At 36.0% G+C, this 15,465-nt stretch overlaps 2 protein-coding genes across 2 annotated transcripts; one reads left to right on the forward strand and one right to left on the reverse strand.

The window, feature by feature from the left end:
* Positions 1–6,081: 6,081 nt before the first annotated feature.
* LOC120135924 (putative flavin-containing monooxygenase FMO GS-OX-like 11) lies at positions 6,082–6,426 on the forward strand. Its single transcript, XM_039152072.1, has one exon. The coding sequence runs from the start codon at positions 6,082–6,084 to the stop codon at positions 6,424–6,426; it is 345 nt and encodes a 114-aa protein (XP_039008003.1).
* A 1,412-nt stretch (positions 6,427–7,838) lies between these two features.
* LOC120136022 (axial regulator YABBY 1-like) lies at positions 7,839–9,049 on the reverse strand. Its single transcript, XM_039152143.1, has 6 exons — positions 8,912–9,049; positions 8,673–8,825; positions 8,453–8,570; positions 8,297–8,345; positions 8,117–8,192; positions 7,839–7,901 (listed from the first exon to the last, which is right to left on the reverse strand). Exons 1-6 carry the CDS (start codon positions 8,987–8,989, stop codon positions 7,839–7,841), a joined length of 537 nt encoding a protein of 178 aa, XP_039008074.1. The 5' UTR covers positions 8,990–9,049.
* Positions 9,050–15,465: the final 6,416 nt, after the last annotated feature.

Here is a 15,465-nt window from a genome sequence, read left to right on the forward strand (position 1 = left end):
TGATTGGCTCTTTGCTTTATCTAACTGCAAGTAGACCGGACATTATGTTTAGTGTTTGCTTATGTGCTAGATTTCAATCATGTCCTAAGGAATCACATTTACTAGCTGTTAAGAGAATCTTTAGATACCTTAAGGACACTCCTAGTTTAGGACTTTGGTATCCTAGAGACTCTAGTTTTAGCTTGCATGCTTTTTCTGATGCGGATTATGGAGGATGCAAATTAGATAGGAAAAGCACCTCCGGTACTTGCCAATTCCTTGGAAATATGTTGATTTCTTGGTTTTCAAAGAAACAAAATTGTGTTGCATTATCTACCACTGAAGCGGAATACATTTCAGCCGGTAGTTGCTGTGCACAAGTTTTATGGATGAAACAACAACTTTTTGATTATGGAATTGAAGTAGGTACTATTCCTATCAAGTGTGACAATACTAGTGCTATTTGTCTCACTAAAAATCCCATCCAACACTCTAGAACTAAGCACATTGAAATAAGACATCACTTCATTAGAGACCATGTCACTAAGGAAGATGTAGTTCTAGAATTTGTTGATACTTTGCACCAATTAGCGGATATCTTTACAAAACCCTTAGACAAGGAAAGATTTTGGACACTTAGGAGAGAATTAGGTTTGACCAACCTATCTTCACTTAGTGTTTAAAATAATTTTAGCACTTTTAATAAAGCTTGAAAAATGCTTATAATAATAATTTTTGATTGCATTCTTGCTATTAGTTAGGGGGAGTTTGTGATTCTTAATGAAAATTAATTTTATGTTCAAAAATCAATTAAAGATTAATTTAATTATTTGAACATAATTAATGTTTGATATATGAGTTGCCAATACCACTAGAAAAGATTAATTTAGCATTTTGTGCTTAAAAATTCGGATTTTAGCATTTTGGTGCAGAGGGAATCGATTCCCCCCCTGAGGGAACCGATTCCCCCTTTGAAGGGGAACCGATTCCCCCCACAGGGGAATCGATACCCCCCTGGGGTTCTGTTAAAATCGAACAGAACACCCCAAAATCCCAAACCCTCATTTTATTATATCTTCCGCCGTTCTCACCCTCTAAACCCCCCAAATCTCCATTTTTGCCTCAAATCAACGATATTAATCGGAATTTGCTTCATAAGTCATCTTCCAAACCTGTTGGAATCATTAAAATCGTGCAAACAACATCTAAATCCCCTCAATCTTCATATTTCAAGGTAAATTTTTCTAAACCCTTTATTTCATTATTTTTGAACATAGGATTAGTTTCAATTAGTTCTAGGTTGAAATAGTGATCGGGCATTGATTATTTAGTGATTAGAAACTAGATGTTACAACTAATTTCATCAAAAAACACAAGAATTTTTCAAATTTTTTAAAAATTTTCGAAATAATAAAAAAAAATGTTATTTTTCAAATTATTGTGTTTTGATCAAATTATATTGTTGTTATGAAAAACTATACATATATTGTTTCTCAAAACCATATTTTTCAAAAGTTTTTCAAAAAAAAAACTTTGCCCATTAGGATTGATTTAGAGAATCTTGAAATATTGAGGACTCATTTGAGTTTTGGGATTAATTGAATTGCATACACTTGTTTTAAAATTGCAGGTTATTATATCTATTCCGATTTCCTTCACCATGTCAAATCCTAAACGTCCTAGGTCTTCATCTAGTCGTTCTAGTCGTCAACCAAATCCACCTCCAAATCCTTCTTCTATTCCAATTTCTAATCCCAATCCCACTGATCCTAACTTGACTATCCAAAATTCGTGTTTCAATCATCCTGGGTCTAGAAATCACCGATATTGGTATTATCAATATTTCGATTCTTACAAAATCCGGGAAGAACGTATTCCTTCTCGTCAAGCTATGTTAGCTATCGATTTTAAATATCTTCCCATTTTACAAGAATGGAAATTTGATAAACTATTTGATCTTGAACCCATCGTTTACCATCAACTTGTTCGTATATTCTACTCTAATGCCGTATGTGTTAAAAACCAAGCTGAAACCGAAACCATAGGAATTCGTTCCTACCTCCTAGGACAATTCTTATATATTGACCCGGCATATATAGCCAATACATTTGGATTAGATAATGATGGTATCTCGAATGAAAAACAAATTTTAGGTTCTCGTTACAAAAGAAGAGATAGTGCGAGTGTCTTAGACTTACATGAACGTTTTCTTCATCTAATGATTTCTTGGTGGTTTCGACCATCCGGAGGTCGTTATTCTACTCTTAGAGCTTTGGATCTTTGGTGGTTACATTGTTTCGAAAACCGTATTAAAATTAACCTACCTCAGATTATTTTTGCTGAAATTGTTGAAACCGTAAATCTTGTTCCTAACAAGAAACACTGTTCATCTCTAGTTTACGGTTGCTTTTTGAGTATTCTGTTTTCCAAAGTTGGGCTTAGAGTCGGTCTAGATGCCGTTTTTCCTCTTAAGAAACAAATAAATCTTCTTTCCTTAACGAGAGCGGGATGGGTAAAGGACAAAGAAACCGGTGAATGGGTTCGATCTTCTACTCCGGGAGCTAGTTCTTCACAAGCTCCACCCGAAGCTGACGAAGATCCCGAGCTCGAGCAATTAATGCAAGATATCGATGAAGCCGAAGATGAGCCTGATCAGCCCGAAGAGCAGCCCGAGGAGGAAGCACAACAAACGCATCAAATGCCTCCATATTTTCAATCATTTATGGAGACATTCGATTTCCGATACGCTACCATGGACTCGCGCTTTTCCTCTATAGAGTCCCATTTATCCACAATGGGAGCTCAACAATTAGAGATTCTTCGGGAGATGCGTGCAAACAATGAATCAACCAACGCTCGTATCACTGAACTAACTCATGAAATGGCTGCTATGCGAGCCCGTTTTCCTCCTACCGATCCGGATGCTTGATTTTATGTTTAGCTTTAAAACTTTGAACAAAATGAATATTGTTTCAACATTTTGAATTGTTTGATTTTGTGGATTGTTGGATTTTGGATTTATGAATGGTGTGAACTTATATGTTTGGTGTGTTTAATTCATTTTTGCATCATTTACATTATCATTAGCAATATGACCAATTTTGCCATATCACATTATTTATGAATATTGATTTATGAAACTAATGGCTAACCTCTCTTTTGATTGTGATCTTAGCAGCTTAAGCTTATAATTAATAAATCAATTGGCTAAATAATTTTCAAAACCTTGTTTTACAATGTCTTTTTGATTTAACAAAAGGGGGAGAAGAATAAGTGCTAAATGTTTTACATAATAAATTGAAGTGGTGTTAAAGTAAGGGGGAGTAATTTCAAAACTTGATTTCAAAAATCTTAAAATTACTAAAATGTTTTGTTATATCAAAAAGGGGGAGATTGTTGAAACATTTTAATATTTCGATATAACAAATTAAGTTAAATGGATTTTAAGATTTTCAAATTAAGTTAAAGTAATTTTAAGATTTTCCAAACGATTTTCTAAGTATATTCGATATAACTATTCGAATATCAAAACATTACTCCAAATATTTCAAAAATCATTTTTGATCCTTACTTAAGTGTAAAATTAAGTTTAATCATAAAACAATTTCAAAATAATCTTACAAAGTATTTCGAACCAATTCAAAGCCAAAAATTCCAGATTGCTCAGAGGGAACCGATTCCCCCCCATAGGAGGAACCGATTCCCCCCTGAATGGTTTGGCTCCGAGATTTCCAGAATGCTCGGAGGGAACCGATTCCCCCCAAGGGGGTACCGATTCCCCCCTGTTCAACGGTCGAAATATTTGAATTTTACACTTAGGGAACCGATTCCCTATGAGAGGGAACCGATTCCCCCCACACTCCAAGCTGTTTTATTAAATGTTTTCACACTAAAACGGCTATAATATCTTCTCTAATTATCCCCAACGTTCAGAAGTGATCCAAGGTGTATTTAAGCAAGCTTAGAAGCCATTGATCAACAACAAGAAACATCAAGCAACTAGAATCAAGAGAGAATCAAAGAGAAAGCATCAAACCTCAAGTTTGAGCATTTCAAGCCCATTTTCATTCAATATTCATTTTGCTTTCAAGAACACTTTTTGTGCTCAGTTGTATTCATCTTTGAGTGTTCTTTTCTTTATTCTAGAATTGTGCAAACATCTTACCTTGTGAGGTTTTCTTGTAAGTTTGCAAATTTGTAATCTTCTCTTTGAGAAAAGAGTGTTCTCAAGAGTTGGGGTATACTCTTGAGGGAATTGTAAGGTTATCTCTTTGGCCTCAAAAGAAAGAACAAATTAGTGAATTTGTTGGAAAATCCTTAGTGTGGATAGCTAAGGTAGTGGACGTAGACTTTGTTTGAGAAAGTCGAACCACTGTAAATCGCTGTGCAATTACTTTCAATTTTCTGCAAAAGCTTCCACAAAATTTTTATTGCCAATTCACCCCCCTCTTGGCCAATTTCGTCATTCGATTAACTCAACAAAAGTATATTCCTGAATACCCCTGATTGTTTGGGTAATGGAATCACTCGCAGTAAATCTGAATTTAGAATTATTATGTATAAAGGTTCCTGAACGTTTTCCTAATGCACACGAAAATATAGTGGGATTCTAATATATCAACCTTAAATGTCTGGCTAGATCGGTTAGTAATCGATTCTCCTCAATAGGACCTTATTCCTGGAATTCGATCAAATTTCATCAGTTTCATGTTATCCAAAATGATAACTACAATGGCCTCTGAAAATACTTGGATTCTCTAGTGTGTTCCCTACTTATTACTGAACTGTTTTATTGGTTTTAATATATGGTACACCGAATTCATTGGTTATTGTTTTATGGATGCACCAATTTAATGTGACAATTTATGGAATATGGCTGCTATCTAATTTTTGTTTTGAAATGGTATATGATTACCATGTTTTTGGATTCATGGAATTTATGTCACGGTGCAATTGAATTTTGGAATTGAATTTCGATGGAATAGCTCTGATCAAGCTAAATGGGCCTAATGTGACTCTTGAGGGCCCCAAGATGTTTCATTAGGTCGGCTTTCCTTTGCTGTGTGCTTAGGGTAAGCTATATGGACTTATTGACTTGGGCTTAAGGATACAAGCTTCATAGCCTATCCTTAAGTCGGCTTTCTTTTTGCTATGTGCATAAAGTAAGCTATATGGAAAATAATTTTGGGAACTACTGATGGTGTACCAGAAAAGGGTTTAAACTATGATTTTCAAAAGTTAAACTCTTTTACGAAATTGTGAGATTTACTGGACTATGATTTGTACCTATTATGATTTTATTATACTATTGGAACACACTAGACATCCTATTCGATCTCCTGAAAATGTCATACTTTGAAAGGTTTCTTATGAATTGAGATTCATGGTTTCTACTCGATGAACTTCTAAGGGAACCCCAAATTATTCTGCAAACTGGTATACGTATGATTCAATAAGGAAATTATATGGCTTTTCATTTATCTACATGGCATGTAGCATCATCTGGTAGTTCTTTATTACTGAGCTTTCCAAAGCTCACTCTATCACTCATATTTTCAGGTTAAAACAATTGTACCAGTGCATCTATCGACTTCAGTAAGGGAGTTCTTCCGGCGTGGTTGCAGAGTATGGTACTTGTGATTAGGGGGCATGTAATTGTATTTTGTTTTATATACGAGTCTGAAAATATGTTTTATTTCTGAATGCTGATAAAGCAATTATGAGTTACATGTTTTAATAAAAGTTTTAAATTTTCTACTATTTTTACAATGGGTCGCTACGGTGACCCTAATGTGACACTCCAGATCGGATCAGGATATCTGCATCGGTCTGAGGGGGTTACAAATTGGTTCCTTCTTTGTTGGTCAGCACATGCAAATGACGTCGCCTAATTCTCATCTTGTCGATTAAGCTGAATACAGTTGTGTGAAACAGCCGATTCCTTAATACCATTGTTGGTGTGTTTTGGAAACTATCGACAGCTAGCATTGTTTACACTTCAATCGGTAATCATAAAGGGACTAATACACAACATGTACCTTTCGATTATGAGAGTTGAACCAGAAAAAGGAACACTTGTAAGCTCTTGCTGTAATGCTGAAAATGGGGGAATCTTATAAGGTAGCTGTCATCGGCGCTGGCCCTGCAGGGCTACTTACGGCCAGGGAGTTTCAAAGAGAAGGTCATCACAAAGTTGGTGGTACCTGCCTCTATGATCCACGGGTGGAGACCGACCCATTGGGCGTTGACCCGAATCGGGAAATAGTTCATTCTAGCCTTTACAAATCGCTTCGAGTCAATATTCCTAGGCACGTTATGCACTATCCATTTGTGAAGAAAGACGGTGCGGATCTGAGGCCTTTTCCGATTCATGAAGAGGTGCTCAGATTTCTTGAGGATTTTGCTCGGGAATTTGGGTTGATGGAGTTGATTCGTTTCGGGCATTAAGTGACTCAGGTGGAGCTACTTGAGGTGAGTCACCAATGCGTTGTTGAGTCGAGAATTCAACAGAAGACTGAGTCAACATGGGAATCCAAAGAGGAAGTGTTTGAAGCTTTGATTATTTGCAATGGCAATCAAACGGAACCAAAAAATTGCAGAAATTGCAACTTGCTTGAGAAATATGGAACAAAATATGCAATTACTTTTATCACTATTCCTATTGAAAAGCTCCTAAATCATTTAACAAAATATTCAACTTTGCTAATAGATTAGATCGGATTGGGTCGAAACCCATCAAGTTCGGTCCATACCCATTCCTTCTCCTTACTAATGTCTCATCTTTAAGAAAAAAATTTCTTTTCCATAGAAATAGAATGCCAACTGGCAGATAGAGATGGGCCTGGAGAGAAGTTCCATAATGAACGAATAAACATTAGTGGTGTGAGGTCCATGTTGGTTGGAGGTGCCCATTCCGATGTCTCCTTAAAATGAAATTTTGACTTTGTTGAACTTAGCAGACCCGTTTAGGTTGGTCCATAATGACTCATGGTCTTAAGTCTTAAGTCTCAAGATTAGAAATAGGGACGAATTTAGAAATTTATGTTAAGGGTATAAATTTAAAAAATTATATTATAGATTTATAATTGTTAAATTATAAAATTTTAAGGATGTAAAATTAAATCATCAATAGAAAATATTTAAACTATATGAAAATTAAGATTTTAGATGTGATGGCACCCTCGATCCATTCCTAACTATATCTTCTTTCTTGTCAACTTTTTTAGTTTGCTTTTGTTAAAATGAGTAAATTACTTTTTGGATGAGAGGGATTGAATAAAAAAATTATTTTCAACAAAGACTTTACTCTAAAGAAAGTTTTTTTTATTTGTGTGTGTGGTTGCATCACAAGCTCAGTTGAAAAGTTTAAAAGAAGAAATTTAACATAGCAATTGAAAGAAAAATGTGAGGATTAACCAGACATTTGAAGAACAATAATGGCATATGGCTAAAGCCTGAGGTCATCACCTTAACTTGATGAGTTGTTTGTAGGTACATTGATAGAACGTACATATGTTGAAATTATGTTTCAGTTTCCCTAACAAGTTCCCATAGCTTCCAGCACAATCTGAGAAACCCATAGTTTTTACTGTCTTCTAAAAGAACATATTCTAAGCTATTTGATACCACCCCTAAGAACATGCAACTAAAACAAAACTAGACAAGGAAACCCTAAAAGCTTGAATTTGTTTATTTGTAGGGAGAGAAGCCGACGTTGGTAGGCATAAAGAACTCATCTTTCACCCGCGCCTCCTCTCCATCCTACGTAATACACCAAATCCAAAATGATGGAACATATAAGGATTAAAAGTGACAACATTAAATGAGTATTTAGGGTTTGAAATACCTGTTGGCGTAGGTTAGATTTCCTCACGGATTGGACAGGCATAAGACCCGAAATGTATGTGTGGGAAGTGGGCCCACTAGAATGTAAAAAAAATAATTAAAAATGAAAATTAGTATATGATCATGAACATTGTCATTAGCATCACTAAACTTAATTAAAGAGATAGACGAGAGACAACTGTGTTTTATATCGAAAATTAGCACATGATGATAAACATGACTAAAACCTAGTTTTTGTTAGGCTAAGAACTTGATGATTATTTTGTAATGATTCTGGAATCGTTGATCTTACATTCTTGGCAGCAGCACTAAAGGCGTCTCTGTGACTTATATCAGGATTCTCAGCTTTGATACGTTGGATTTCGTTCCTGCAGTTTTGGTACATGTCAATATCACAAAGCATTTGTTCCATTGTTTTTTTCCATTCAAAACAGCACCAACACTCTACAATTTTAAGAAGCTAATCACTTACTTGATGAAGCGATTGTAGGCAGACGGAACTCTCTGTCTCTTGTCCGGAGCTGGAAAAAAAACACAGAAAAATCCATCACATACAAACAAAGATCCGGTAAATTTCTCATACAAATGCATTAAACGAAAACATGGTCTAAAATGTTAAGAATCTCACGTCTGTTGACCACCGGAGGTTTGGTCATCTCCTCAACTGCTCCTCGAATAGCTAAACCCCTTGGGTCAGCGTGATTGATCATCAGCATGTTCGGTGGTGCACTACTTCGGATCTCCTCCTGCGAAGAATTGATGTAGTGAAAGATGAACAGAAAGTTGACATAAAAAACCCTAATTTTTTCAGAAAACGAACTATTAGATATAAATGTTCAGGCACGTACAAGGAGATTCTGTGGGGTAAAGAAAGAATGGGCAAGGTGAAGCTGATTAGCTGCAGGAAGAAGCAAGCCACGCATGTTGACAGGCAAAAGATTGGTGCAATGGCCGCATCGAACCGTAACGGTCTTCAACAAGCTACTGCAAGGAACACTCACCTGTGATGATACAAATACAAAGACAATCAGATAGTAATAGTAAAGCAGAATAAAAGCCCCAAAGGGTAAAAAAGAAAAGGGCTTACAGCGAGAACGGTGTCGCAGAAGTTGCAATGGACGTAACAGAGCTGGTCCGGTGAAAAAACAACTGATGAAGACGACATCTTCCTTTGAAATTTTTTATATGAGCTTTTTGATTTGATTGAATGATGGTTTTACTGATCAGTGGAATTTGATAGCGCTTCTAAGTTCTAACTCCCTGATATGATCATCCTCTTGGTTGTGACTCAAAGTTGTGCTAAAGATACAGAAAAGAGAACTTACTGATTATATAATACGAAACGGAACCTGTAAACGAAGGGGTTAGGTTAAAGGGCAAACCGAAATTTATGGTTGGCTTTTCCAATGTTAAATGAGAGAGAAAGAAGAGAGGCTGGGAAGAGGTGAGGAAGGGACGTTTGCATGGGATGTTATTGACTTAATAAACCTCGAGCCTTTTCTTGATCCTCTAAAATTCCAGGGTGCCATAATAGGTAAAATCCTATCACTAGTCTCTATATTATCATAATGTTGAGGATTTACTCCCAATACTTTAACTTGCTCAATTTAATCCCTCTACTGTTAGAATTTTAAAATTTTAGAATTGTCTCAAATAATAAGGGGGAAAATAACTAAATTAAAGGGACTTAAAATGATTAAATTGGAGAAAAAAGAATTAAATTTATAACTTATGCATTTTATAAGAAGTAATAGCATAATTTAATAGATTTAAAAGTTACCTTTTGAGTTAGGATCAAAATTTAAAATTTTAAAAAAATTTATAGGTACTAAAAATGATGAATTAGAGTAATATGGATTGACTTTCACAAAGTATAGGGACTAAAATGACCGAAATAGAGTATAAGGTCTAAATTCATTACTTTCACATGATATAAGGACTAAAAACTCGACATATCGGAGCACTAATATTTTTGCAGGAACCTATGCATTGTAGATTTAAACTTTAGCTTTTATACATATTAACCTGATCTGCCATCGCAACCTAGGCACCTCACTCTACAGCCGGATTCATCTGTCTTTTCATTGGTGTAGTCCTTCAAAAAAGTAATAACATTTGCCATGAACAAAAGGATAAACAAAAATCTTTGAGAAACAGCCGAAAAAGATATACCCAGCCTGACTTTCATCGACAAAGAAAAGCCCAGGAAGATGCTGAACCTCTCACTTAATATTTTCAATATATATATGGTCATTCTTCATTCCTTTGATCATATATATATGGAGCGAGTGTTGGCGGTTTAAGAAGGTTTATTCGATGTTAGAGGGAGTTGACAGAGAGCTCTTTGCAAAAAATAAAACTGAGTCCCTTTCTTTTCTATAGAGAACCTGTTTGCATGGGAGAAGTACATGGGTATTTTACTTGATACCCTGTTATTTAATATGTTATGAAACTTTTCATTATGAGATGATAAGCAATTAGAGTCCATTTCTTTTAACTTCTAGTTTAGATTTGATTTTGAATTCCAGATTAACTCATTGTGTTGTGACTAGTTGACCTTAAAATTAAGGCCCACACTTGAAAATAAACCCTTGTATAGACAAATAGTTACAGGCTAGTCGGTGGCAGCTTTTGCAATAGGGTAAACCAGCTAATGAATCTTATAAATGGTAATAGCTACAGAGACTCGTTTTCAGATATATTTTTAATATTTATTTTTACGGTAAATGATACCCTTAATCACTAAATTTTATAGTTTTATTCTCTATTTTTAGTTTAGCATTAACATAAAAGATAAAAATTAATTTTTTTATTTTATCGCATTGTAATTAAGATGTTTTCAACCATTCGGAATGGTCATAGAAAACTATTATTTTTCCGATGTCTTTTGTAAACTGTGATCGCCTTGGATATCGGTGAATCTATATTCTCGTCTTTTACCATTTTATTAATTTAAATGTCTCAAAACCTATTTAAAATCTAGAAAATTTGACAAATTTTTTTTTATTTTTTATTTTGGATCGAGGTGTTGTTTGAAAATCCATGTTAAAACTGTGAAGAACACAGTTCCAAAAAAAAAACAGAAATTAAGAGAGAAAGCAAAGGGAAAACAGAATGTAGGCTAATAGAAAAATGACGATTAGCCTTGATCCGAAGATCCTTTAATATAGCCACGCTGATTGCTGAGTTACCACTATGAGTTTAACCCAATGTACAGCTGGCTTAACCACCTAACAACCTTAACAGAAAACAGTTATAAAATGTAGTAATAAACCGATCCAGCTGGCACACCTTCCAGCTGATACTTACACTTCAACATTCACCCCGCTTTTCAACTTCTTCAACCAAAAAAGAACCTCAACATTTGTGCAACTGAAGTCTTTGCAATGAGAACACATTGAGCTTTTGGCGTAATTCCTGAAACCGAGTTGTAATTAACGGCTTTGTCAACACATCTGCAATTTGATAGTGTGCTGGAACATAATTGACGACAAGTTGCTTGTCCGTGACCTTTTCCCTAACAAAGTGAACATCTAAGTCTACATGTTTAACTTTAGCATGCAAGACTGGATTAGCAGCCATGGCAACAGTACTTGTATTATCACACCATATAACTGGAGCTTGTGATAACTCAACATTCATGTCATCGAGAACAGCTTTTACCCAAAGAACCTCAGCAGTTGTATCAGCAAGACTGCGATATTCGGCTTCAGCCGTGGATCGAGATACTGACCTTTGCTTGCGTGAACTCCATGTCAGTAAGTGACTACCTAGGTAAACACAGTACCCAGAAGCTGACCGCTATCATCGGGATCACTACCCCAATCCGCATCTGTAAACGCCTTGATCTGAAGTTGGCTTTGACCCTTGGTCAACCAGAGCCCATAATCCACCGTACTTTTTAAATAGCGTAGAATGCGCTTAACCCCTATCCAATGAGCTTCACAGGGGGACTGCATAAACTGTGCAACCTTATGAACAGCAAACGCAATATCTGGTCTGGTATTACACACATACAATAGCGCACCAACAACACTTCGATACTGTTGAGCATTCACAGGGGGTCCTGCATGTGTTGAACTCAACTTAGGAGTAATGGGTAGAGGTGTGTCCACTGGTTTGGCTTGCACATTAAACTTGTGCAGCAGTTCCTCCACATAATTCTTTTGACTTAAAACCATACCAGATGATGTATGAACGACTTCAATTCCTAAAAAATAGTGGACAAGCCCGAGATCCTTTAACGAAAACTTGTCGTGAAGCCGCTTCTTAACCTCTTTAACCCAATTTTCAGAGAAGCCTGTGACAAGAATGTCATCAACATACACAGCGACATATGTGACCTCAGTCTTCGAACTACGAACGAATAAAGAGTTATCAGCTCTAGAGGACCGGAATCCCATATCACACAGGAATTGTTGAAGCTTATGATACCAGTTACGAGGAGCTTGTCTCAGCCCATAGAGGGCTTTTTGAAGCTTGCACACCAGCTTTTCACCACGAGTGCTAGTCTGTTCGAACCCTTCCGGTTGGGACATATAAACTTCCTCCTGTAGATCACCCTTGAGGAAGGCATTATTGACATCTACTTGGTAGACTTGCCACCCTCGTGAGGTTGCAACCGATAATAACACATTTATCGTGAAGAACCGGACTACCGGGCTGAAGGTGTCAACAAAGTCACATCCTGGTACTTGAGAGTACCCTTTTGCTACAAGCCTCGCTTTGAAGTGATTGATAGAGCCATCAGAATTATGCTTAATACGAAACAACCATTTACGGCCAATGGCCTTTCGATCAGCTAGCAAAGGAACTAGTTTCCACGTGTTATTGTCAGTCAGAGCCTTGAACTCCATTTCAACTGCAGCCCGCCAATGTTTATGTTGTAAGGCCTCCTGCACATTTATAGGAGTTTCGTTAAACAACGTGTTATAAATCTTAGGCTTAAAAGTTCCAACTTTGCTGCGAGTGACTATGTGATGTTTATTCGTGGTGTGTTGATTATGCACACAGTTGTTTTCATCAATTACAGTCCTGCTTGAACCACCTTGCTCCTGACTAACAGCTGGACTATCATGGTAATTACTTATGGCATCACCTGAAGACATAGGCTTACTGTAATTAGCCTCCAGTGGAGCAATAGCCCCGGAAACAACATCTGGTTCAACCGCCATCGTATGAATCCCATCATCACGACCACTACTTATACTAGGTGTGTGATTTGAACCTGCCACAATGTCATGCACCATGTCAGGGACAGTAACTGGATCATGATACACATTATCCTCGCGATTAGTTAGGCTAGACTCATGGCAGGGAAAAGGAACATCCCATCCATTCTGTTTAGCATTTTTGTTAGCATCTGCACGTTGAGACACACAGGGGAATATGTTCTCGTTAAACACAACGTGTCTAGAAACGTACACACGTCATGATTCATCAAGACATTGATACCCACGATGCTGTGGTGAGTAGCCTAAGAACACACACGGCTTGGATCTGAAATCAAACTTGTATCGATTGAAGGGTCGAAGACACGGAAAACACTGACAGCCAAAGACGCGAAGGAGCTGATAATCCGGTTTCTTCCTGTATAACTTCTCAAATGGTGAAATTCCACCAAGTCGATCTACAGGTAACCTATTGATTAGGTAAACTGCAGTAAGAACAGCATACGACCAGTAATGTGTTGTTGACTGCCAATACTTGTGAGTTACAGCTTGAAAATGTCTTGTGCGTTCCTAAAATAACTATGAACTTATTATCTGTCTCTAAACTTACACAAGACAATAATGTTTACCTTGAGTTTCACTCGGATAAGTGCTTTGTGAAGAACACAGTTCCAAAAAAACTAGAAATTAAGAGAGAAAACAAAGGGAAAACAGAATGTAGGCTAATAGAAAAATGACGATTAGCCTTGATCCGAAGATCCTTTAATATAGCCACGCTGATTGCTGAGTTACCACTGTGAGTTTAACCCAATGTACAGCTGGCTTAACCACCTAACAACCTTAACAGAAAACAGTTATAAAATGCAGCAACAAACCGATCCAGCTGGCACACCTTCCAGCTGATACTTACACTTCAACAATCCAAAAAGTGAGAATCATTCTTTTGAGAAAGATAAACAATATAACTCACAACCAACCTCATCGGAGGGTCATTTGATGAGATTAGACTTTAGAGCATCAGAACAGCAAATCTTTAGATATTCTTCGTTGATTTTGAGTGAATTTCATGGAAAATCAATCCGAAAATATGAAATATAAGTAAAATATTAATATTTTGATAGTGATTTTATTCGAATGACAATCGATGACAGACTTCAATTGTTACATACTAATAATAATAATAATAATAATTAAAAGAGTTGATGTTTTTTTACCAAAATAAAAAAACATCACATTATCATGTCATTAATTATTTAACTATCTAAAAAGTTTGATATATATATATATATATGTGTGTGTGTGTGTGAAAATGGCAAAACTGAAACTTTTAGGATTCAGTGGTAAAATTAAAAATTAAAGCATTTGAAATATCGATTTGACCACACACATCTTTCTCTGTCCTACAATATTTTACAAAGATCCGTAGTTGTCCGTGAAGACAAAAGACAGAGATCTTTGAAATCAAATTTACTACAAATTTGTGTCTTTTGCCTTGGCAATTGCATGGCATAGATGGAGTTTGTTGGCTATTGCCTAGTTCACCGCATCTGCTATATCATCAATGGCGGGGGTTCTACTTTGCTGAAAAAGATGGCTGTCAATGTCATTTCTCTTTTAGCATTTTTGAAAACCATCTAATCCCCCATGTGTGCAAAGAGGGTTTCCATTCTCCCTCACGTTTTCACCTTGATTGGTAAAGATTTTAAGTCAATTAGTTACAAATGACTGTGGCTTCTTTATACATTTGCCACCGCCAGCTTTGAATGTCTGTCCTTACCAAGCTTAAGGCATCGCCGTTCGCAGGTCTTTCTGTTACCAACTAATCAGCTTTTTCGTCTTTGATTTTCCATCTTAAACGGTGTGATGTGATTTTCAATCTGTATATACCATCGATAGACCCGGGGTGCAGATGAGCCAACACGTGTAGGCGAAATTTTGATTTTTAACCTTTTCCCATACACATGACAAATTAATTATAGATAGATTTTATTTTAATTACTAATCTTTTAATTTTATCAATTAATTATTTATATATTTTCAATCAAGTCATAGTTATTAATATATAACGAAAAAGCTAATATAATTAATTTTTTTATATAATTATATATATGTAGTCATCAATATTTATATGTTCTATCAATTTGATCAACATTTTAATTTAGTTTAATGTTAATGGTTCATTCATTAAATGTTAACGAATAATAATTTGATTGGTAACACTAAAATAATAATAATTAAAATAAAATCTGATCATAGTTAAATAGTCATATGTGTAGTTTATCCTTATTTTAAGTATCTGATATCTCCTTGGGAACTATGTACTCAGAAATAAATGGGCATATGTACATAGAGTAGGAACTGGAGGGTTAAATATATGTATATCGGGTGGCACCTGTTGGGGGTAGACCATAGAAGTCAAATAAAGAGAGACAATAATTTATGGCTTCTTTCGGCATCTCAGGGCCCGGCC

The sequence above is a fragment of the Hibiscus syriacus genome, unplaced genomic scaffold, assembly GCF_006381635.1.
Source record: "Hibiscus syriacus cultivar Baekdansim isolate YM2019G1 unplaced genomic scaffold, ASM638163v2 tig00110621_pilon, whole genome shotgun sequence".
NCBI classification, from domain to species: Eukaryota; Viridiplantae; Streptophyta; class Magnoliopsida; order Malvales; family Malvaceae; genus Hibiscus; species Hibiscus syriacus.